The sequence below is a fragment of the Carassius gibelio genome, chromosome B20, assembly GCF_023724105.1.
Source record: "Carassius gibelio isolate Cgi1373 ecotype wild population from Czech Republic chromosome B20, carGib1.2-hapl.c, whole genome shotgun sequence".
Lineage (NCBI taxonomy): Eukaryota > Metazoa > Chordata > Actinopteri > Cypriniformes > Cyprinidae > Carassius > Carassius gibelio.
This window is the reverse complement of record NC_068415.1, coordinates 13,947,564-13,972,674: the sequence shown is the minus strand read 5'-3', so window position 1 is coordinate 13,972,674 and position 25,111 is coordinate 13,947,564. Positions and strand designations below refer to the sequence as shown.

Below are 25,111 nucleotides of genomic sequence, written 5' to 3'. Positions count from 1 at the left end.
CTAACACTAGCTTGCTCTATTCTTTTTCTATTCTATCTGATTTATTTGTATTTATTATATTATTTAAAAACCCTTGTTAGATGTACAGAGTTTAAGCTAACTGAGACTTGTTATAGCACTTATATATAACATTGCTCTTTTTTTTTTGATTGCTTCCATTGTCCTCATTTGTAAGTCGATTTGGATAAAAAGCGTCTGCTAAATGACTAAATGTAAATGTAAATGTAAAACTTAAATGTGTAACTTAATGTAACTTAACCAAATGTGGCATCAAATGTGTGCAACAAGAATACTGAAAAATAAATCAGAGTTAAATAATAAAACTGATTTTGTGACACTGAAGACTGGAATAATGGCTGCTGAAAATGCATCACATGAAAAATGACACATATATATATATACTGTATTTTTGGTTAAATGTCGCTTTGGTAAGCATAAGAGACTTAAATAAAGTAAAATGAAATAAAATAAGAAAATTAATAATACAAAACTCACCTACCCCAAACTTTTAAAATATAGGGTTATACTATAGGGTTAAATCCTATAGTTAAAAAAAGACATTAACACTGGTTTTAAGCATATATTACAGAATGCTAGTTCACACAGCCACAGCAGACACCAAAACACCTCAGCAGTTGTTGGGTCAATATTTTAAACCTCTTTGCATTTGTTGGGTCAGTGTGAAAATGACATGAAATTGCATACTCAATGAATATGCAAAATATAAATAATAATAATAATAATAAATACATAAAAACGACCAGGTATTACATTAGCAGAGAAGCAAAACCAACTTGTGTGTATTATTTGTGTGGGTTGAGACGTTGTCATAGGAGTATTCCAATATGCAGGGGAAAAAAAAGAAAGAAAAAGTCTATGAAAAAATCCAGACTAAATGCAGTCAGGTCAAGGTTTCTTTTGGAGGATACGTGAGGTCTGAACAGATAAATGAAAGAGGACAGTAAAAAGTCAACTACAGGGGGTGAGGGAAGCATCAGACACAGAGTACAAGGGTTCAGATCACCTACACTGAGAGTCTGGATGAGGGAAATGACCAGCAGCAGACAGACCTGTCAGCACAACAGGCCAGTCCAGGGATAGAGTCTGAAAAAGGGTCTCAGTTCCATTTATAAAACCCCACACCTGCATTTTCATTTCAGGATGGCATCCTGGACAGCAAATGGTTCCCTCTTAGCGATTCTCTCCCGCTGTCTCTCTTTCATAAACTAATTAACGCACGCAGAACATATGGCCGAAAGCACAAGGAAGTAATCATATGCAAATCTCAGAGATGTATTTTAGGGGTTTCATTTTGCCTGGGACACATGCCATGAAGCCTGTCAGGACAATGCAACGAGGAAATATCCGACTCTGCGGTATTTGTGTCCATGGAGACTGCAAAAAAAAATATCAAATTATGCTTCTCTCTTCCATGGATGGTAAGCTTAGGCCGTATTCTTTATTTAGTGAGAATAGGAAACTATTTCACCAGCCGCTGCACTTCAGCGTCATTATATATAGTCTTGTGGAACTAAAAGTGCTTGGTTTATTTCAGAGGATAATGAATGTGACAGTTAGCGCGACATCCGCGACTGTTCAATGATCTCACTGGCTTCTTTGATAGATGTTTGAGTTCTTGATAAATCTCTGCTATAAGTGCCGTGGATATGTCAAACCAACATTCCTCTGTTAAGGGCCGTCGCAAAACCATTTGTATCATTTTCCAGAACATTCTTCCTCTCACTTACCCTGCCTCGACAGATGTACAACACAGCTGACAGCTGCATTACTCACCAGAACAGAATTAACAGTCATAACCCAAATCAAGATTTCTCCTGAACAATTACTTCTGAATGGAGGCCAAGAGGTTAATTTACTAATCATGAAATCTGCATAAATGGGAGCTGGTAATGAATTATGTAAACTGTTGGCGATGCTCGCCACACTGCGGAAAAAGAAACAGGATGCATTTCAAGAGAGAATATTTATAGTTGTTGGTCCATAGGCATATACAGACATAAATATGGCACACAAACTAACAGGAACCGAGTAAAGGTTGTTGTTTAGTCCTTTTAACTCTCACCCGTCCCCTGAGAGGGATGCCGAAGATTGCTTCACTATAACACAAATAAATCCTAATCTAATCATGACAAACTGGATATAATTGGAAAGGTCTAAGACTACCAAGTAGATATTTTACCACTGTTTTACGCATTACAAAGTATGTAGGAAAAGTAATAGATTATATTATGACAAGTGTGCACCTCAAAAATCTACATCATAACAGGAGTTCTGACCTTTGTCATAAAAAAAAAATAAAAAAAAAAATCTTTCTTCGTTTCCCTTTTCCCTATCACGCTTTATAAATCATGATATAGTAGTAGTAGTAGCCCTTTATTGCCACTAGTCACAAGTACCAGCAAAATTAGCCATCAATGTGTCCATACAAACTTATACATATATATATTATATATAAGCTTAAAATCTCAAAATTCTTCCTTTGAAAACAATTGTAAAATCAGACATTGCATTACCTGATACATGGTATAGTACATGTTTTCATTCATGAATTATAAAAATGTAAGTTTGTAAGTTTAAAAATTGGAGTGACATTTAAAGGTTTAAACAAAACAAAAAAAAGCTTTCCCTATAGCATCATGAAGCACCTTTATTTTTAAGAGTGTACCATTTAGGGTATTTCAGACTTTTTATGACCTGAAATTTAATACTAAACTTCACTTTTCACTTTCTAGTTGAAACGCTCTGTTTTAGTTTCTTTAAAGGTATACTTTCATTAAAACCTAGTCTACTCTGATTGGTCAGCTGGCCCAGTCTGTTGTGATTGGTTAAACTACTTAAAGCATGGGTTAGAAATTTATCACCCTTTTTTTTAACTAGGGTCTCTGTATAGACGGTTTCATCGGGCGCACGCGCCTGGACCTAAGTTAACTTCCGGTCTGTGTTGTGTATATCGGTCTGGCTGCGGTGCCATCTACAAACGCAGTTAAAGCCAAGGTGATGAGTAGACTGAAGTTGGGCTCTGGTGGATGTGCTGCGGGATGTGTTTCCCATACATTTATTTATTTTTGGAGACTCGCCACAATTTTAAAACTGATCGATTTTCAAAAAGGCTTCGTTAAATAAACATGAGTAACGTTACGTAACGTACTGCACGTTTGATAATAATAATTCCTTACATTTATGTTTAAATATCAAAACGAGGCATGGGTGTTTTTATATCGCTGTATTTCTGAAAGAAGACTTGCATGTTATATGCGTGATAAAGCAGCGTGTGAGCGTACCAGCTCTGCTTTGTTTACAGCTGTTACTGGGGAAACCTCTATTTCTCGCGCTTTATGTCTATGCTTTAAAACATCTCCTGCTGGCAAATAATGAATTAGCAATTTCATTAAGTCCGCCTGATCCACACAGAAAACACATTTTGTTTGTTATCAAAAAATATCTACTCTAGAGGGACTTGGCTGTTGTTATTGATTCTATTTGGAGTCTACCGGAAGTTAAGTTAGGTCCACAAAAGCGCTCACGCGCATTAACGTTTGTTTATGTTGATGCCGTTGAAACCGTCTATTGTAAGTTCTTGTTTTGTGGTCCATACAGCAAAAAAAAAAAAGAAAAAAAAAAAAAGAAAGAAAATGAATAAATAACAGAATATAGTGAAATCACTTACCCAGCTATTCACTGAGGGAAGACCAAAGCAGCCAGACAAAAACTGTGTAAATGTGTAACATGCTGACGCTGCTAATTTATGCAAGTAATGGCAGGACTACAAATCAGGCATTTCAGGTAAAAAGTTTTCTGTTTGGAGAAATGTACTCCCTTTGGGATGGACTTGTGCTTTGTCCTACCTTTGCAGATTGTTTACATGTATAAGCAGAATTGTTACTAAATGAAAGGTAAGGTTTCTGTTAAAGGAATCGTTCACTCTCAAGTCTACCAAAACCTGTATACTGTAAGTGTCTTTCTTATGTTGAACACCAAAAAAATATATTTTGAAGTATTTTGTAGAAACGAACAGTTTTTGGTCCCCATTGACTTCCGTATATCACAGTTCAAGCACATACTAAAGGTCTGTTAACACCAAGAATGATAAATATAATGATAACAGATGATAACATTCTGTTTATTATAAACTTGTGCAGCAGATCTGCTCCTTTGAAATGCTCAGGCCTTTTAAAGTTTGGTGGATCGTGATTGGCTCTCATATTCCAACAACTTTAATGTTATCATTATATTTATCATCCTTAGTGTGAAGAGGCCTTAATAGCTTGTGAATGTGAACTGCATTGCTTGAGGAGTTACTAGTTTGCTGTAACTGTGATGCTCAGGTTTTAAGTTAGACCCAGAACATCATTAGCTCTGGTCAAGGGGGACATGGTTTCCCATGATCCTTATCACCATGCACAATGTTCCACAGGTAAAGGTGACAGCAAAAGCTAACCCAGTTTACAATAAAAACACCCCATGAGGTGAGGAGGAGACATGTACACCATATATCATCAAGGCAGTTTTTCAAACAAGGACAACACACAGGAGGTCGACTAAGCACTATAGAAGAATACTAGCTTTTTATGTTGTTTTGGAGCCTTAGAAACATTTCAAGTCATAATCATTATATCTTTTAGTCTGTTACCATGCAGCTTCCTTTGGAAAACAAACCCGAGAATCATTAGTTTGGATTTCAATAATAAACCATAAAAATGATTTATTTGCACCTACTGCTGCTGCTTATCAATTAGCCGAAGCACTTGCATAGTGTATCTATTAATCATGAAAACACTCTTCATTGATAACAATGAGGGCTAAATTTGTGGTGAGATTCGCCAGCAGCAAGAGCCATTATAGTTCCTCCTTGATCTTGAAGATAGCTCAATTTAGAAGAATTTTCTGGCAAATTCCCTCGTGCTGTGGTGGGATTACACTGCCTCGTACCCCTGGGAGTAATCAATACCAAATGTCTGTTGTTGCCTCTCAGAACTCCGCTTCCCTTCTTAAAGTTCAGCTGTGTTCCCATTTAAACACATCAGTAACACACTGGGACCCAATCAATGGCGTCAGTATCACCACCCCCTACAGAGGCATCAGGGCATCGACCCGCTCCGCTCACCAGGTGCTGTACAGCTCCACTCGCCTGTTCTTTTCTTTCCTTTGATTTTTGTTTTGTTTTCTTTTATTAATAAAAAAGTTTGTCATGATTATATATATATATATATATATATATATATATATATATATATATATATATATATATATATATATATATTGAATTATTATTAAGCTTTTTGAGGAGCTGCAACACTTGACATTTTGCAACCTTTACTACTGTTGCCTCTGCCATTTTATTTACATTTAAGAGACTTGTATAATAATAATAATATTATTAATAATAATAATAATAAATGATGATTGTAGCATATCAGACCCAAACCAGACAAATTAAAGAGTCACACGAAACACGAGCCGAATTCCTCAGAAAGGCAACAGGAGGTCGTAAATCATTCCTAGTGCCAGAGTCAGAAGCAAGATAACCAACCAACCAACGCTTTCACAGAACAGCTTTCGACATTAACACCACTAGAACAATTATTGACAATTTCTATTTGGAGAAGACATTGTCAAATTTGGGGCAAGTAATCAAGATGCAAAGCCGGCCAGCACATGTAAACCTAGCAGAACTAGACTGAAATTCCTAAGGGGGGGCCTTTTAACCTCTGGTCCCTACAGAACATCTTTATGTCAGAGAATGGCACAAGAAATTTCTTTTAATGAACTCAAAAGGACTTAAATGAATATCAGTCCATTGCTTAACTCCATATTCATTTATATGTAATCCACACATTTGACTATCTTGTTTATAATCACTTATTGTGTATGTCTTTTAATAACTATGGGATAGCTTAAGGATTCATATTCATGTTTAGTATGTTTGTGTTTCAATCTGCTTGCTTGAGACATTCCTGGCCATCAGTTGTTTGTCAAATGTATCTTATTCTTGTTATAGGAATCTAACCCTAACCCTAACCCTAATCTTTTAATCTTTAAATCTTTAAATCTTTTAATCTTTTAATCTTTTAATCTTTTAATCTTTTTAATAATAATAACAACAACAACAACAACAACAACAATAATAATAATAATAATAATAATAATCGTAATAATAATAATTGTAAGAACCTTTTCATTTTTCGTATTTATAAATTTACTTTTAAGAATAAATAAAAGAGTATAACAAACAAACAAAACTTTTATTTGACTTATTTTATTTTAATTTAAATGTTATTATTTAATTTTATTTGTTATTATTTTATCATTATTCTTTTTTTATTATTATTACTTTGTTTTTGGGGGGTTGCACCACATGACATTTTACAACCTGAACTGATGTTGCATTGGTCAAACGATCTAATATATTAATAGACGTATTATTATAAAATAATAACAACAATGACAATCATCATCCTCATTCATAATCAGTTTTCCATGAGAAATAATAATGAACGATTATTCCAAGCAGTTTAATTTCATTTTTTTAAAAAGACATTTTTTTTTCTGAGATTTTTTTGCCTTCATGAAAGATTACAGAAATTCATCATTTTAACTGTTTTTGAATTAAAAAAGTTTATCTTTCTTTCTTTCTTTCTTTCTTTCTTTCTTTCTTTCTTTCTTTCTTTCTTTCTTTCTTTCACCCTCATATGTATCATCATTTCTTAATGACTGGCTGTTGCTCGTGTGAGTGGGTGACTGTAATGTTCAGCTGTGATTATTTGCTGCTGTTGAGTTGTTATCAGCTGTTTTTCTCAGAACCTGCCATCCTACCAGAGCATCAGCCAAACATCTGTTGGCACCTCTGCTACCGCCGCCATGCAGATAAATCATTACACATTCAGCACTTCTAACTTATGTCTGTCTGTCTGTTTTCCTCCATGTTACTCGTTCGGGCTGATTGTCGTGTGGTTTTTCGAGCAATGTATAATTACTGAGATGAGTAAAACAAGGCAAATTGCATAGGCATAGGAATAGCAATACGAAATTGTCAAACAGTTCAGCGTCGGTGTACCAGATGTCTTTCTCAGCCCTATTCAGTGGAATGAAACTCATCAGTTTGGGCTTTCATCCATAGCTAAACTTCACATGGCAGCTCGGTGAAATTCAAGAAGGAAGTATAAGATGCAAGATCAAAGAACTGATTCCAAAAATGTGCTTTATGCATAATTAGCATCGTGACACGTTACTGGTCAAGCTGTTGAGGTCAAAAACTGAAAATGCCAACCATTTAAAGCTTAAATGCATCAAAAAACTTGACAGTTAAAATGTGAATTTTTATTGATTGATTTATTCTCTTTCTTTCTGTCTTCCTTAGTTAAGGTATCAACTGCATTCTGCAGTCATTTGTTTGAATTGTGCACTTTCTGTGATCAGACTGGCAGATCTTCTTTATTCATCTAGTATCCCAGACCATCAAAGCCTCTGGGATTCTCTGTTCTGCCCATTATTCTGAGTAATATCCCACATCTTTTGCGAGATGAACTGATAATGGTGTCACAATGCTGTCACACATCTCTCCCGAGCCTTATCCACAATGGGCTATTCTCCCATCTGTTGAGTGTTTCGTGCTTTGCATGATTGTGTGGTGAAGTCTGGACATGAGCCTCCATCTCTGACCCCACACACATCCAGCGCTCGATCTGTGGAGATCTGCTGGACTCCCTTTTCACTGCAATCAATGACATATTGTCTAAAAATAAATAAATCAAACAAATCGAAACCTTAATTTCAAACCAAAACTTTAAATATTAAAACCAAACCAAAACAAATATTAATCCAAATGACATCTTTTGATTTATCACTGTAATGATATATATGATATATATATATATATATATATATATATATATTTTTTTTTTTTTTTTTTACTTATGTCTATAAATGATATGCTATGTCTCAAACTTGATATTCACTATCCACTTTATTCATTAATTTGTGTGTTTCAGTTTACAAACCTTATCCCTTAAAAGAAGAAAAAAACGAAACAAAAACAATTTAAACTAAAATGTAACACATTTTGTGCATTAATGCATTTTGATAAAATTTAGTATACTAATTAGTTTCAGTACAAAATACTTAAATATTATTAATATTAAATATTAAAGGGTAAGTCCAAAAATGAAAATTAAGCCATAAATTACTCACCCTGAAGTCATCCTAGGTGTATATGGCTTTCTTCTTTTAGATGAATTCAGCTGAAGTTATTTAAGAAAATTGTCTTTGATATTTCAAGCCGTCTGATGCCCTCAGCTGGTGTTGCACTACATCGTTCGTTGAGGAGTTTAATAAAAAAAAATAAAAAATAAAAAAAATTAAGTGTCTCACACAGCTCCAGGTGGTGAACAAAGGCCTCCGGTAGCAAATCGATGCGTTTTTGTAAGAAAAGTTTCCATATTAAAAACGTAAATCATGCGCTCACTGTTGTTAACGAAGCAGTTCTGGTGGAATGACGTACGAGGTCAGTTTTGCGCATGCACCGCTCAGAAGTGACGCACACAGAAACGCAACAGAGAGATCAAAACAAAACAGCGATCACTATTTAGGATTTTGAACTGCTTCCGTTTTACAACAGTGAGCGCAAGCTAGATTAAAGTGATTATTACAGTTTTAATATGGATACTTTTTTTTACAAAAAAAGGTCTTTGTTCACCCCCTGGAGCCGTGTGAAACACTGGATGGCGAGCTTTTTATTAAACTTCTTATGGACCGATGGAGTGTAACACCTGCTGAGTGGCACAAAAAAGCTTCAAAGATCAAAGACATTTTTTTTAAATAATGCAGACTGAATTCGTATGAAAGAAGAAAGTCATATACACCTCGGATGGCTTCAAGGTGAGTAATTTATGGCCTAATTTTCATTTTTGGGTGAACTAACCCTTTAACACAAATGCCCCACTCTCAATTTATTAGATTATTAATTATTCAAAAAACTTTTCATGCACTTTAATTAATAGTAAAAAATAAAAATCCATTAAACTGAATTGGATAATCCTTACATATTTTCATAATTGAATAGCTGATTACGGATTGTTCAGTTTTTCAGTTAAAATACATAAGGATTGTTCATTTAAAATGAATGGAATTTCACTCTCAATAAAACGGCATAAATCTTTTTTTTTTTTTAAGTGTACCTTATTGTGAGTGTACATAGTGAGGTTGGAGTGTGTGTGTGTGTGTGTGTGTGTGTGTGTTGGTGGCATGTGATTTTCACCCCTCTAGCTCATTTTTAATTGGCTATCCTGACTCTCCAGTCTCACCCAGCATAAAGGAAAGGATGAAAATAATGCAATATTTTCAAATTAAAACTAGTCTAAAATTCATAAGGCTGTTTTTTTATTTCTCAGTTCTGGAAATACAATGCTAAACCATTTATCTCACTGACCTTTGAAATCTCTTCAGGCCTCAGATGCCGTAAGCGGCGAGGTCATGGCCATCATTTCAAGCTCCATCCACACCTGCAGTCATTTCACCATCATAAATGAAATCTCTGTCCTTCCAAATATGAGCTGTCCGTGCCACGGGCCGGCTAATGACGGCACCCCTATTACTCACCCCGCTCCCGCGTGCCTTTGAGGAAACCATCATATCTGCCAGATCCATCAGAGGAGGCATCAGCCAGCCTGTGAAATTGATCATCTGCTCAGGAGATGGGAGAGGATGGCAGAGAAGGGGACACATATTTTACTGGCTCCTTTAAATACTTAATGCCATAAGGTGCCATGAGCCCGGCCGTAAAAAAAAAGAAAGAAAAATCTGCAGATCCATGGCAGTCAAAGCGCTCAGACCGAAATTGCCTTTAGGTGTAGCAGGGATACGATAAGAGCATCTAAAAGGCTTTTAATAAACAATACAATATCCCAGAGTCCAGACACGCTATCGCTCTCCATTCACTGCTAAACTTGATATATAAAGAGCAAAACCCATAATATTGACTTTAAATTCCATGGTGTATTTGCATTGGAAATGGAGATGCTGGTGATCTTGAGCAGAGTGCCATCGGTCAGCGTGTGACCGAGTGGGGAAAGATGTCTTCTTTTCAGCATGTTTATATGAATGGCTGATTATTAATGTTATTATAATGGGCACGGTGGATCCACTGGCAAAGAAAGCGCTCGGCTGTCATTATTGCATCACAGTGCAGGGGACGGTAATTACTACCCAGAAACTTTTCTGCACCTTTGCAATTATACGCTACATCACATTCCCATGGGTATTGTATAACCAGCAAGGAATGAGTATATTAAAAAGGGAAAAAATAATAAAGGAAGAACGGACAAACACAGACACATTACAGATACACACATATATCAGACTGTGTAAGCTGCATGTGCTGACAGAGCATTAATGTAAAAGAATATTCTGGCTTCAGTATCAGCTAAGATTGGTTGAAGGCATTATAATGCTGATTTCCACAAATCAAATTAAATCAACTCATGCTCTATTTTATTTAAAAGAAACTAAAAGCAAAAACATGGAAAGGTGAGGCTATTTTTTATACATTTAAAAGTAGAAATGTAAGTGGATAATTTTATTGAAAAAAAAAAAAAAAAAAAAAAACATTAATTCCCGAGTGAAATTGTTTAAATTATAATTTTCAGAGGCCATTTAGTATTTATGGCATTATATTGGCAACAACATTTTTTAATTGAATATAACTTCACACAGACAAACCCATAATTTTTTTCACACTAAAATCATGTTAACATGCATATTGTTTATGTCTTGTGGCTTTATCAGTTTTATATCAGCATTATTAATATATTATTTTTGGTTTTGTTAATATTCTATTCAATTAATTTGTGTCATTATAATTATGTTCATTTTAATTTTAAGTGATTTAGTCATAGCAATTTTATGTTGCTGTTGTTATTATTATTATTATTTTAATATTTCTGTAGCTTTTACGTGTTTTGTATTAGTTTATTTAGTTTTACCCTCCATTGTAAGTGCTTCATTCTAACACAGATTTTTGCTTAAGAAAAAAAAAAGAGAGAGACAGAGAGAGAGAGAATGGAGAGAAAGGGACAAGTAGAAAAATAATTTTAGTGCTGTTTAACATTATACACACATTATATATATATATAATGATTGAGTTGTTCAGAACCCAGAATATTCCTTTAATGAAAGTAAACGACTGCTAATCAGCTGTGTTTAGTACAGCATATTCCAACTTACAGTGTCTTAGCGTTGTGTTGTAGAGCGAGCTGGATTGAATCTCTTGGGAAACTTTGAGCAGGTTTCACGCTGAGCTGTTTTCATTAGTGAAAGCTGACATCTGAATGCGTTCAAGTCGTGTAGCGCTTGTACACCTGACAGAATGAACGCTATACGACAGCTCCCTCGTTCATTAATGTCAAACACACACATACAGTACCTCCACGTCTGCGCTCCAGCACAGTAAGCAGTGTCTAATGTTTCACCTCACTTTCTCACCTCTGTATAGATGCCAGGACACTCAGATAATGCATAGATAGACACACACTCACAGGCCACGCTCCTAATTGACAATCTGTGGAAGATCTGTGTGAGGTGTTTGATGTGTGAGGGAATATGGCACGGATCAGTGCTCAATCCCTGCTTTAGTGCATCAATTAGTGAAGATTGGGAATGACACCTGCCATTGTTTTCCATCATCATTATGGCATGATGACAAGAGTACAGGGTCTTAGTTTGAGGTTTAAATTGTATATATGTTTTCTTTTCTATTTTTCTTTTTTTATGTATTTAGTAATTTATGAATTGTTATATTTATATACTTTTATATGAAACAATTATTATTAGATTTTGTCTTTTTAAATAATTTTTAAGAAAAATAAGAAGTATCTTATCCTCACTGAGGCTGCATTTATTTGGTCAAAAATATAGTAAAACTGCAACTGTATTTTCAAATATTACAATCATTTTTTGTCTATTTGAATGTCATTTATTTTTGTGATGACAAAGCAGGCATTTCTCCAGTCTTCAGTGTTTTACAATCCTCCCAAAATAATTCTTATATGCTGATTTGGTGCTCAAGTAACATTTCTTATTATTATCAATGTTGAAAACAGTTGAGCTGCTTAATATTTTTATGAAACACAGTTTTTCTCAGGATTCTTTGATGAATAGAAATTTCAAAAGAACAACATTTACTTGATAGAGAAACCTTCTTTTTTATTATTGTCACTTTTGACCAATTTAATCCTGCTAAGGCTGTTGTTTGAAACTCTGAGTCTATTAGTGTAAATGACAAAGAAACTTGAGTCAGTAGTGCACTTTGGAGAATGTGAAATTGGACCTAACACACAAACAACGTCTTGCTTAAAACAACCGCTGTGTAACATCTTGATTTGGCTCTCAGTCAATTTGCCATCAAAAAATATTCTAATGTGTTTCTGCAAATCTAGGTTTTCATTACATGCAGTTTATATTTTACTTGATATTATATACAGCCTAATGAACAGAGCAATGTGTACATTAATCGTCTAAACCAGCGGGTCTGGAGCCTTCTTTCAGTTTACTTGCAAGAAGCTTGTCGTTTACAGATCTTGATCCCTTTCATTTTGTTCTTTGGAATTCGAGTCTGAACTGAGCGAACACTAAACTATAAATGTCATGGTATGAGTTGCACTGTTGTGTGTCCATCAAAAGAGCACAACAGCCTGGTGATTGTTGACGGAAGTGAGATTAGCAGGATTTGGATGTTCTGGCATCAGAGGAACGGCCCGCTCGTCCAGAATCTTTTGTATACCGCTTTTGAGACACTATGAGGTTAAGATTCCCCTTGAGTTAATAAAATAAATATCAGAATTTCTGCAGAGATATAATCTTCATAAATCCATTAGGGCCTCTTTGTTTAACTCCCAAAGGGGCTGTGGCTTAATTCTCCCATGTCGGAGGCTTTGGGTAATGTCTTTTTAATGACACTATCCAGGATCCTGTCATGAGCTGGGTCATCAAACAAATCTCCCACACTCTCTTCCTCTCGCTCTCTGTCTTGTCAATACATAATGTTAATATTCAAGTCTAAGCGCTTTAGCAGGGGACCAAACAATTGTCGAGGGTCACATTAGCTCTTGTTCCCTGTGTTTGCTGAAACATACAAAAAGACGGTCGAAAAGCCAGTTACAATACCACATTCAAATCACCGAAAGTTTGTGATGTGCAAAATTCAGAATTTAAGAAGTGTCTCGCTTTCATGTGTAAATTTGAATTGAAGTGGCTACGCTGGTAAGGAACGGATTTACTGAATTGCAAATACAGCCTGGAAATATGAAATATGATCTTTAATATATGTGACCATGGACCACAAAACCAGTCATGAGTAGCACTTGTATATTTGTAGAGATTGCTAAAAATTATATTATGTTTTGTAAATTTTCTACCGTAAATATATCCAAACAGAATTTTGTATTAGTAATATGCAATGCTAAGAACTTCATCTGAACAATTTTAAAGGTGATTTTCTGAATGTTTAAATTTTTTGCACCCTCAGATTCCAGGTTTTCAAATAGTTGTAACTCAGAAAAATTGTGTCCTATCCTACCAAGCCATACATCAATGGAAACTTATTTATTCAGCTTTCAGATATGTGTAAATCTCAATTTCAAAAATGTACACTTACGACTGGTTTTGTTTGTTCTACTACATCACCTTTAAAATTACAATTAGGTATCCATCTTTCTACCTTAATCCAAGATTGTATATATTAACAAAGTTCACTCATTTTGGGAAGTCGTGGCCTAGGGGTTAGAGTTTGACTCCTAACCCTACGGTTGTGGGTTTAAGTCTCGGGCTGGCAATACCACGGCTTAGGTGCCCTTGAGCAAGGCACTGAACCCCCAACTGCTCCCCGGGCGCTGCAGCATAACTGGCTGCCCACTGCTCAGGGTGTGTGTTCATGGTGTGTGTGTGTTCACTGCTCTTTGTATGTGCGCTTTGGATGGGTTAAATGCGGAGCATGAATTCTGAGTATTGGTCTCCAAACTAGGCTGAATGTCACGTCACTTTCTCATATTAATTGACATCGGAATATGCCTGTGATATGGCAGAAAAGGTCCCGCCTTCTAAATAAAAGAGCCAATCATCAAGTTGTGAAGTCATTGCATCCGTCAGAAGCTCTAGTTTGCAAACAGTCAGCGTCCAGAGATGTGTGCTCAAATAGTGTAAAAAAAAAAGCATTAGCAACATTTATGGGTCATTTCATGACGTTGACAATTGAATGTGTATATTGAATTGAATTTAATAATGTGTAAAATTTAATAGATTTAAATTCAGTTCCGCATGACTCTGTTAATCATAGAGAAAAAGAAATCGAAGGCACAGACACCACTATAGAGATTGCATTATATTTCCAAAAATATATGTACAGTCTATTACAAAGGTTACAAAGCAAAAGAAAAAAAAATGGTCTATGTAACAAGAAATCGTCTAGGTAAATGACCATACAGTTTCTCAACTGGGGAAAATACTTTTTTTTTTTTTTTTGACCAATGAATACTCTCCATACTCTTGTCACTGAAAAAAAATAAATAATAAATTGACAATTCATTTGTACTGTACATTTTTCCAACCTAAAAGAGAAAAGAAAAAGAAAAAAAATACTCTTCTAAAATGGAAACCTATTAGCTCTCTTTGGTCCTAAATGAGAAATTATGTACAACTGAAAGAGTGAGGGTGACGAGAATCAGCTGCAATGTGAGATAGAAAAATATAGTGCATTTTCAATGAGCTCACTACAGAGTACTTAAGTGAAAAACAAAGAAAAGAAACCACAATTATAAATAAAATATACAAGTTTTACAGCTAGAACATATACAAATTGTCCTCTGGTTTGTGATTACTCTGACACAATCAACAGTGCTGAACTCTTTGGAATATTCCACTTCACTTTTTGTCTAGGTGGGCTCTCTAGTGTCTTTTGAGAAGTCTTTAATACCCTGCTGCACCGTGAACTCAATCAATCCACAGCGCAAACCGTCTTGACCCAAAACTCTGCTACCATCAAACCAGAAAAGTTAGAAATGGCACAAAGCAGAAAAGATTTGTCATTGACCCGTACGGTGGCCTCAATGTGGGATTGATTGAATCCAGGCGTTAATCTCAAATTGGCTCAAATTGCTGTCTCTACAAGGGCCCGGATCCGAGCGGAGAGGGTAAGGGCCTGCGAGGGGCCCCTGGGAGGCCGGAGTGTGAGATCAGAGCTTGCGGGAAGGCTGAACTGAGTGACTGCAGCTACTGCCGAAGCTCGGGAGGTTTGTGCTGACCGAGAGCCTTTCCGCTTGCATTCAATTCAAAGGCCTGGCGTGGGCTCAATGCTGAGGTTAGCGAGATGGAAGGATAGCGGATCGGAGATGAGGCTCTAACCAGGCTACGATATGATCCGCATGAGACAAACCAGCTGGGTTCACAATGGAGACGGCGTGGTACATGATGGCTTTTTTGAAGCGCCAACCATTTGGCTAAATCCACCAGTCATGCTGCGCTCCAACGGCTCCGCCTTCGCTTTCTTTCTAATCAAGAAAAATGCCACATGTTGGCACGGCTGTTGTGGTTTAAAATGGCATCGGCTCCCAAAATAATGTAAAACATGTTGTGTGTGTTTAAAATGTGTCACATTAAGGTTTCATAGTAAATAAAACAAAACTACTTCAGCTCAAAGCTGAATAAAATTGAGTTTTGTGGCAGCCCAGCTAATAAAAGGACTACAGTACTCCTCAAAGTATTTAACACGAAAATGCGTAACATTTCATTGTCAACAAAACAATCAGTTGAGCGTGGAAGGCTGTTATGGCACTAAAACTTGAGCGTAAACCTCATCTTTGAGCTCAGCACAACAAAAGGGTGGAAGAAACACACCGAAAGAGATCCTCGTAAATAAATTCACCAACTCTCTTTGATCAAATTTCACAGCTCTGCTGCTGATTTTCAAGCAGTATGTGAGTAAAAGTCTATACAGCACCTCAAATTATTGCTCATATTGGTCAGTCTCTTCTCAACTCAGCCATGATCTCACAAAGTATCTAAGTACCTAAAAATAAGAGCAATAGTTGACTTGTTTTAAGGCAGTATTACTCCTTTACACCACAACATTATATGATTCTAAAGTCAGTCACCTGCTAGGAAACCAACTTATTCTAAACCAAAAATGATACTGTTGCTGAAACAATGAAATTAAAATACCCTAACTTTTTTTTTTTTTTTTCATTTTTGTGTATCTTTATGGAAACAATGTATTCATGGTAAATAATAGCAATATTAAAAAGGACACGTTCAACAACAGCACTGATAAATCCATTCATGTGGTAAATATAAACTTATAAAGAATATTGCCACCGTAATAGTTGTTCTCACATTAAAAACAAAAAAAAAATTGCAATTCTGTTTGTACTAATTCACATCTGAATTGTCATGTAGGATCATAAAATATACCTAACTGTCTGCTCGGGCTGTTCTTAAGCACAGCCAGCCACTCTAAGGAGCTTCACGTAACCAAGCGGTGGGATATTTCTGCTTGATATAGAAGACTGGCTCGGCCTGACTCTGCCAAAGCTTCAGTCTGGAGAGAGCTTCGTGTAAATAGTACTGGCTGGAGAAGACAAACCTTCTCCATCGACTTTCAGCCTCTGGTTCTGTCTCTTTCCCTCTAGATGAGGCGTTTTACCCTGTTGTCAGTTCCGTAACACAATCCGAGAAAACAAGCTAACACAAATCGATTGAGTAGAAGAGTAACGACCCACATTGTCTTAATATGGATATTACAAACCAAAGCAAAAGAAATCGCTGCAAATTCACTCCTTATGAATTGGATTTGCTTATTTTTATATTTAACTTCGATTAAGAAAAGAGAAATCAGTGAAATCTATAGCAACTATGAGCAAATCAACCTTTTGTGACGATAAAGACAGTCCGTACAAAGCATAAAAATCCTCTCTAATGCTCCATCTCAAAGACGCGATGAGTTCTTTAGAGCATCCAGAGGTCACTGTCCATTTAGGATTCCCTCTCTTTCCTGTTTGCGTTTTCTCTCCATCTCTTGGTTTCCAGCACCTTTGCCAAAATCATTCGCCAATAACAAAGGAATGACTCTGTTCTGCCAGTTCTGGAAGGTTAATCCCACCGCAAGGGCGCAGAACATTTTTTTTCGTTGTTGTTGTTTCGTTTTGTCAGATTGTTTTGCTGTCACACACTTTGCGGTGCTGTCCTGGAGAGTTCTGGTTCGTCTGATCGGGTGAGCGCTGCGGACGTCTATCACACTTGAACGCCCGTCCCGTGAAGATGCAGCATCTGGGCTCTCATAGTCTGTATACTGCTCATGATCTTCTTCTGATGGCCCACCAAGGAGATCCCCAAACTCATTACATCCCTAAAGCAGAAACATAACGTTCATAAATCACAGCAATGGAGCATGAAGCGCCCGAGAGGTATTTCATTACCGAAGCAAAAGGAAACTGAGAAAAGGCCATATTAACTATAACACGATGAGTCTGAGTCAAAGAGATCTTATTAAAATGCAGCACAATGTCAGGATGGTAATGTGAATGAGAGCTGAGGGCTGAAATTACTCCTAGAAAGATCATGCGTTTCTATAGAGCGTGACTGTGCGCAGCAAAGATCATAGCAAGGCACTCTTACTCGATAGTCATTCTAGCGACAGCTTCGAGCGAGCTGTAGCCAGCCGCTGTGAAGTTGTCTATGTATCGCTCCATCTTGATGGCTTCCAACCACTCACTGACCATTCGGAAAGAAGTGAAATCTGGAGTGTTCTGGTCAAGCAGAGGGCTTATGGGTCTGAGGAAAAGAAGAGACAAATATGAGTGTTATGAAGGCACAGTACCATTATTTCGAAGTATGATATTTCTGGCATACAATTTCTGCCAGCCCTAACGCACATGGATTACAGACAAGGGCAGATGGTTTATTGCATTCACATTGTAGTAATTAAGTGAACTGTTGCTTTATAAAAGATGGTTAGGTGGACCAAGGGCTTCTTCCCTAAGTTTTAAAGGTCATATCTTCAATGTGAGACACAGTTTTAGTTGTGATTGTAAACACACTTCCTTCCTCTGTCTAATGCCACACTGGGGAATGGAGTTCCCACAAGGCTTTAAAGTCTCAAACACTCATTATGACAATTGATTTAAAGTCCTTGTTATCGAACATGAAGGCATGGAGGGTGTTACGCTTTATTGATTCCCCTGGATTTATCTTTCATCAGTAAAAACCCTAGCGGATAAATCAAATGCTGGACAGATGGAATTGTTTCGCAAATTTACTCGCCAACCTATAAAAGGGCTCAAAGACATTGCAGGGAGGTGCAGGAGTATAAAACATAACAAGCAACTTCCATACGTCGTAAAAGCAAAGCTGGTCTGTGAACGGCATCATTTTCCTTGAGCAGAGATGGATAACGGCAGGCAGTAAAAAAAAAAAATACTGAATGGGTGTCCTCACCGTGTACACGTTCCCATTGGCGTTTTTAAGGTGTTAGGATTACGGATCATTTTGTCCAGGATGCCGACGATCTGGTCAAATTTGGGCCGGTCTGCTCGGTCTTTCTGCCAGCAGTCCAACATGAGCTGATGGAGGCCAGGAGGGCAGTCCATGGGGGCGGGAAGACGATATCCCTCCTCTATAGCCTTTATGACCTGCAAGATCAGAGTGAGAGATGGAAAATGAGAAAAGGTGTAAAACAAATCATTAAAAAAAAACAGGTTCAGACACAGAGATATAAGAAGACAAGGAAAAACAGAGTAGCTTAGCCATTAGCATCCAAAACGAAATGTACACAAAGCCTGCCTGCACCTCCAAGCTCTCCATTTACTCATCCTTTAATCAGGCCTCTGTAAACAGGAGCTTTGCTGGATAAATCTGTTGTGGTTTACCTCCAGCATTACAAACTACAACACAGGAAAAGTAGGCTAAACAGATGTGATTATTCTTGCATTGGTTATTGCAGGGCGCATGAGCGCAAGAAGTGGGCACAGTTAAACCTGGATGCGAATGAGGCAAGTGCACTAAAAGCCGTCTGTTCAACAGCTGCTGGTGACTGTCATACTATCATGAGTCTATCTAATTTAGTAGCTAACAGGGTTATAGATTAATCCAGAGATGAAAGCATTGGCACTTGGGTGTCTGTGCAGTTGACTGGCTCCGCATGTCGGCGTTCATGAATGTAAAGGGAACATAAAACAATAAAACCACCTGTTCTTCTGCTGGGCATAAGAGTTATGGGTTTATACTAAATATACAGTACTATTCAAAAGTTTTGTGTCGGTTTTTTTAAAGAAATTTATACGGTTTTTTTTTCAGTAAGGATGCATTAAAATGATCAAAAGTGACAGTAAATGCTTACTGTTTTAAGCAAAGATTCTTTTATACTCAGAGAATCATGGGAGAGGGGTGTATCATGGTTTCCCCAAAATATTAGGTAGCACAGTCATTTGCAATATTTATAAAAAATATATATATATATTGAGCAACAAATTAGCATATCAGAATGATTTCTGAAGGATCACCTGACTGGTAATGACTGCTGAAAATTAAATTCAATATTTCACAATATTATTGTTTTGACCATATTTTTAATCAAATAAATACAGCTGTGATGAGCCAAAAAGACTTTCAGAAATGTTGAGTCACAACTAGCAGCTAAAATGATAGAATTACTTGACTATACTAAACAGAGAATAAGGCTTGTCCAGATTTATGTTTTTTCCTTCGTCTACTCCAGAAGAATAGTAGAAGCTGACTTTTTTTTGTTTTTTTTTTTCCAAATCCTCATCTGCTATTCTTGTCTTGTCTCTCCAAACAAGGCTTGAGCTACGGAAAGAAAAGTGTCAAAACAGAAAGAGTTGAAGAAATGTAAATATTTCCTTCTTTTTTAGCAGCCCTCAAGGAGTTGTTGGCCTCCTCCTCAAAAGGGTATAAAAACATCTGACGCTGAGCCCTGACAAGTATCAAGACACCACTGAGGCAAATGTTAGAACGCAAAAAATAATAACATTAAAGACTGATAATAGTTATTCGCTACCACTGAGAGCTAACGTTCACTAGTGAGCAGAGAATTACATGTCATCATTAGTCTCAGTCATAAGGGCTGTTTACTTTCTCTGAGGATCTTTAAACTTGTGTAATTTTGATAAAGAATCTGCGTACACAAGACAAGTGCTCACATACAGCAGCAGATTAACAACACTTCCCCTCATACATATCGCTAGCCGTGACCATATCTGAATTTCAATCCCAAATCCTGCACGCATGTGATCAGAATGATGAACGGCACTTTGCTGTCCCAAATTTCTTTGATACAAAAGCTTGGCCCACTGATCATTTAGAAGGTTTTGCACGGCTAAGCAGATATCTTTGAATTGATTGAACTCTGCTAATGACGAATTTGGCTCGCATTATAATTTCTCATTAAAAAGGTTGAAAGTGTAGCAGAATACAAAAATTAATTCTACAAGCAAAACAACTCCATTCGTTTCCGCAGATCTTTTAAACCTTTTAATGCTCAAAATGTATCATTAAAACAAGGTCACTCCTGACACCTGTGTTGATATCCGGCTAGGAAATTCAAAGTGTCAGATGTGCTTAACTGTCCTAATACTTGAACACCTACAGATTATGTTCACAGAGTAAAAATAAACCTTTTGGTGCAAGCTGTGGTTTTACAAGCAAGCTGAATGAACAAGAGAAATCTTTTCTTCTAAAAGTGCCTTGATGAAGTTGAAATAATTGTAGTTTCTGACTTTTTCATTTAAACCGCATGAGAAATGTTTGAAAGTGATCAAGTATTTATAATGGCTGCATTTAAAAAAAAAAAAAATGAATGAATGTAGGAAATGAAACATTTGAACTGCGATTAATCTCGATTAATCTCATCCAAAATAAAGGTTTTTGTTAAAATAAAATGTAAGTATTTTGTATATTTATTATGTATATATAAATACACACACATATAGCATATATTTTGAACATAGTTACATGTATTATATTATATTATATTATATTATATTATATTATATTATATTATATTATATTATATTATATTATATTCAGAAACTATTTGATTTGAATGTACAAAACATTCATCTGTACAAAAACATTAACTTACATCCTGATTGGACATGTCCCAGTAAGGTCGTTCTCCGTAGGACATGACCTCCCACATGACAATCCCGTAGCTCCATACATCACTAGCTGATGTGAATTTACGATACTGGATGGCTTCCATTGCTGTCCACCGAACTGGGATCTTTCCACCCTGTTTAGTGAATAAAAGTCACATTCAGTTCACTCAGCATCAACCACAGAAGAGTTAAAACGCACTGTATTGATGTTCAGTACCATTCTAGCATCACAATGCAGCACAGACAGTATCTATATTTGAACTCCTATCTGATGCACGGATTGATTTGTTTATTCTGAGAGCGCCGTGGGCTTCCAAGGCAGGTAGGATGAGACAGCGGCTTAATTGACTCACCGTTGTTGTGTAGACAGCTTCGGGATCATCGTCAATCACTCTAGACAGGCCGAAGTCGGACACTTTACATACGAGATTGCTGTTGACAAGGATGTTTCGCGCCGCCAGATCGCGATGGACGTAGCCCATGTCTGAGAGGTATCTCATGCCGGCCGCGATGCCGCGCAGCATTCCCACCAGCTGAATCACAGTGAACTGCCCATCATGCTTCTGTGCGAGCACAAACAGAGAAACGTTGTCTATCCATCACCAGCGCACAACAGACACATGCTCCATCCACCATGTGGGCCCGAGAATGAGCAGTGAAATGGTAAATCGCAGTGGGTGCAATGAACAGAACAGAAAATATATTGTATTCACTGACCAAATTGTCTAGGGTGGTTTATACGTACCCTGAGGAATGCATCTAATGAGCCATTTTCCATGTATTCAATTACTATCATGACTGGTTTTCCTGAAAGAGCAAAGAAAAGACTCCATTAAAGTGAAGTGCGGCCAACACACACTGTACAAAAGCAGTAATGAGAAACAATTCGCAGACAATTCTAAAACACTAGATTCACTTTAGTCTGTCAGCCGGGCTTTTCATAAACCCTTTTGGAGTGTACACTCTCCAAAAATAATAAGAAATGACCCTCAGCCACAAACAATATTATCCAAATTACAAGATCAAATCATAAAAATATGACTTTACAACTGAACTTATGGTAAGTCATAACTCTCTCTCAAGTTTAGAAGATTAATTGTACGCTTTAAAAGTTCAATTTCAGTCAGACTAAAATTATGATTCCTCTTGTTTAAATGTCATGTAAACACTTTAGTCTGACTGAAATCGCACCAGTCTGGTTTTTGCAAAGTCAGACTAACAGATTTAGATGATGTCATTCATTGGAATACCACTGGCCTTGCCATTTTCGATGCGTTTCGATATTCAATTTTGCATCCAGGCCTAAATTTCTTGACAACCTTTTTGACAAAGGAATACACTTTAGCATATACAGTACTGCTGACAATGAATCACTTTAAATGTAAGGAAATATACTATTGTCTTTAAAATGGTTTAATGTTTTGACAAGCATTTATGGTAAACTAAAATATACTTAATGTAACTGATATTAAAACTTGTATGTAATGTATTTAATTATATTTGTGATTAATCATTTGTTATTAAGATGAAGTTTAGTATATTTACTTTAATATCAAATAACACCAAAGTGCAAATTATAACCAAGAAATGTACTTTTTGTGCCTTGAATGTGTCAATTCCATTGTTGTATATAAATGCTGTCAGAAAGCTCTTGGATTTTATCAAAAATATCTAACATTTTTTTGAAGATGAACAAAAGTCTTATGTGTCTGGAACAACATGACATTGAGTAATTAATAACACAACTTAAGTGGCTTTTTTTCATTGATATTATATTATTTGCTATTTTAACACTTTATTTTAAGATGTCCTTATTACGTTACATGCATGTAACCCTAAACCAAACCCTAACCCTAACCCTAACCCTAACCATACAGTAAAGGTCCATGCACACTGAGTCTGAAATTTTCATATGCGTTATTTCATTTTTTTTTTCTTTTATTTTTTTTTTTGTATTCATCATCCTTTCCTATCAAAATGTTTGCTCTGGGTGTCTAAACATGGAAAATCATTTACTGACATGAGGTTGTGATTATTGTTTAACGTGCAAAAATTTCGGATTCGAATTTCAGACTGTATGCAAAGACCTGAAGTACATGTAGGTAATTAATATTACTCAGTACTTCAATGTATAATTACACTGTAGCAAGAACACCTTAAAATAAAGTTTAACCAAATATACTTTTAAGATTCGAAGTACACTAAAAGTGCACATTCAGTACAATTAAGTACACCTTTTTTCAAGAGAGGGAAGTCTAGTTGGATAAGCTAGTCTAGTATTCAGAGCTGCCCACCTCTGGTGACGACACCCTCCAGATGGACCACATTGGGGTGATCAAACTGGCCCATTATGCTGGCCTCACACAGGAAGTCCCGCCTTTGTTTTTCAGTGTAGCCTACTTTCAGCGTTTTTATGGCAACCGACACGTCCCTCTTTCCCGGCAGTTTCAGTCGTCCACTGCACACCTCTCCAAACTCTCCTGTGAAACACACAACCACCCGCAAGCTGAGTTCCAGAGATCCGGGCCACGTTTGACACCGTTGCCTGTACCTGTGCTGCTTAATACATGTCAGTCACACCAGCAGCAGGATTCGCCATTGTATGATGCTATGCATCAGTACACAGGGGAGTGCAACCAAGAGAGCAGATAATTGGATATGCTATATAGAGGACAAGCTAACACACTTAATACAGTTTGTAACTAAAAGCAATGCGGCAGCAATTCATCAATGGCGATGCATTTATGTGCATCCTGGCCTTAAGAGCAGACATATTAATTATAAACCAATCCTACAGCAGCGCTATCAATAACAAGGGGCCAGAGAGATGCACAGGCTGCTATCGGGATTATAAATATTTGGTTGTCATTTTGATAAATGAGAGAGGTGTGTGACTTAAGCGAGGCAGCGGAAAAGACAAGGGAGACAGGAGCAAGAGAAGAGCTCACCTGCGCCGATAACCCTCTCAATCTTAATGCAAGAGGCATCCAGCTCCTTTGCGAACTGATGGACAGCCCTGTTCGGGTCCTCATAGGTTTCAGGGTCAATGTAGGTTTTGGTGCCTGGAAATTTAACTGTAGAAGGGTAAGAGGATTACTGTTACGATTAAATATGCATGCCGCACACACACAGAGCCCGTGATGTACATTTGCGATTACTGGAGGGTAGAGGCGTGAGGCTGTGGGCTAAACAGTACACTGTGATGGAAGATAGCATGTCAAAAGGTCTCTTTCATCAAATAATAAAACCTATGCTTTTATTTTCCCCACATATTTCATGAAAGCGCTATTACATTTTCTTGTTAACCTTCTCACAATGGAGCCGAAAGGGTATTAGCTGTACAGCATGGCAGCAGCATTCGTACCTGTCACTCATTGGATAATGGGTTTCAGAAGACTGAACTATTAGTTTGAATGTAGAGAAAGAAAATTTCACTGCATGGGAACATGAATCTAACAGTAATTACAAAAACAAACATGAAACTATTCTTCTTTGTCTTTTTCGGCTTCTTAGCATTAATATATAAATAATAAAAATAATAAAAATTAATAAACCATTGATTGAATTAATTATTAATTGTAAAAACTATTATTATTGTTAATAGTAAAATAATAAATTATATACAACATAACACTATTTACAAATTATTTATGAATTATTCTAATAACACTCATTAATTAATTATTTATTGTAAAACTATTATTATTATTAAAACAAATATTAACACTTATGAAATATATTTAAAAACAAAAACAGTCAGCAATTATAATAGTATTATTATTAACATTATTCATTATTATTAACATATTAATGAATTAATCAAATAATAACATTAATTAATTATTCATAATAATATTCAATTAATTAATTGTATTAATAATTATTAGTAAATATCATTTTGATTGTTAATAAATTAACAATGGCAATAATTATTTTAA

At 36.4% G+C, this 25,111-nt stretch overlaps 1 protein-coding gene across 7 annotated transcripts in view; it reads right to left on the bottom strand.

Moving 5' to 3' along the window:
* Positions 1-14,374: 14,374 nt before the first annotated feature.
* Positions 14,375-25,111, bottom strand: part of LOC127984319 (ephrin type-A receptor 7) — a 79,257-nt gene continuing 68,520 nt past the window's right edge. For 4 of the 7 annotated variants that reach the window (XM_052586910.1, XM_052586905.1, XM_052586908.1 and 1 more), the window contains exons 10-17: positions 24,122-24,247; positions 23,468-23,653; positions 21,919-21,980; positions 21,527-21,736; positions 21,158-21,307; positions 18,496-18,689; positions 17,677-17,832; positions 14,375-17,407 (exon numbers count right to left, since the gene is read on the bottom strand). In XM_052586910.1, the coding sequence (XP_052442870.1) occupies positions 17,293-17,407; positions 17,677-17,832; positions 18,496-18,689; positions 21,158-21,307; positions 21,527-21,736; positions 21,919-21,980; positions 23,468-23,653; positions 24,122-24,247 (1,199 nt within the window). In that variant the 3' untranslated portion in view covers positions 14,375-17,292. The remainder of the gene's footprint in view (positions 17,408-17,676; positions 17,833-18,495; positions 18,690-21,157; positions 21,308-21,526; positions 21,737-21,918; positions 21,981-23,467; positions 23,654-24,121; positions 24,248-25,111) is intronic. The other 3 variants (XM_052586911.1, XM_052586907.1, XM_052586909.1) reach the window with 1 other exon arrangement.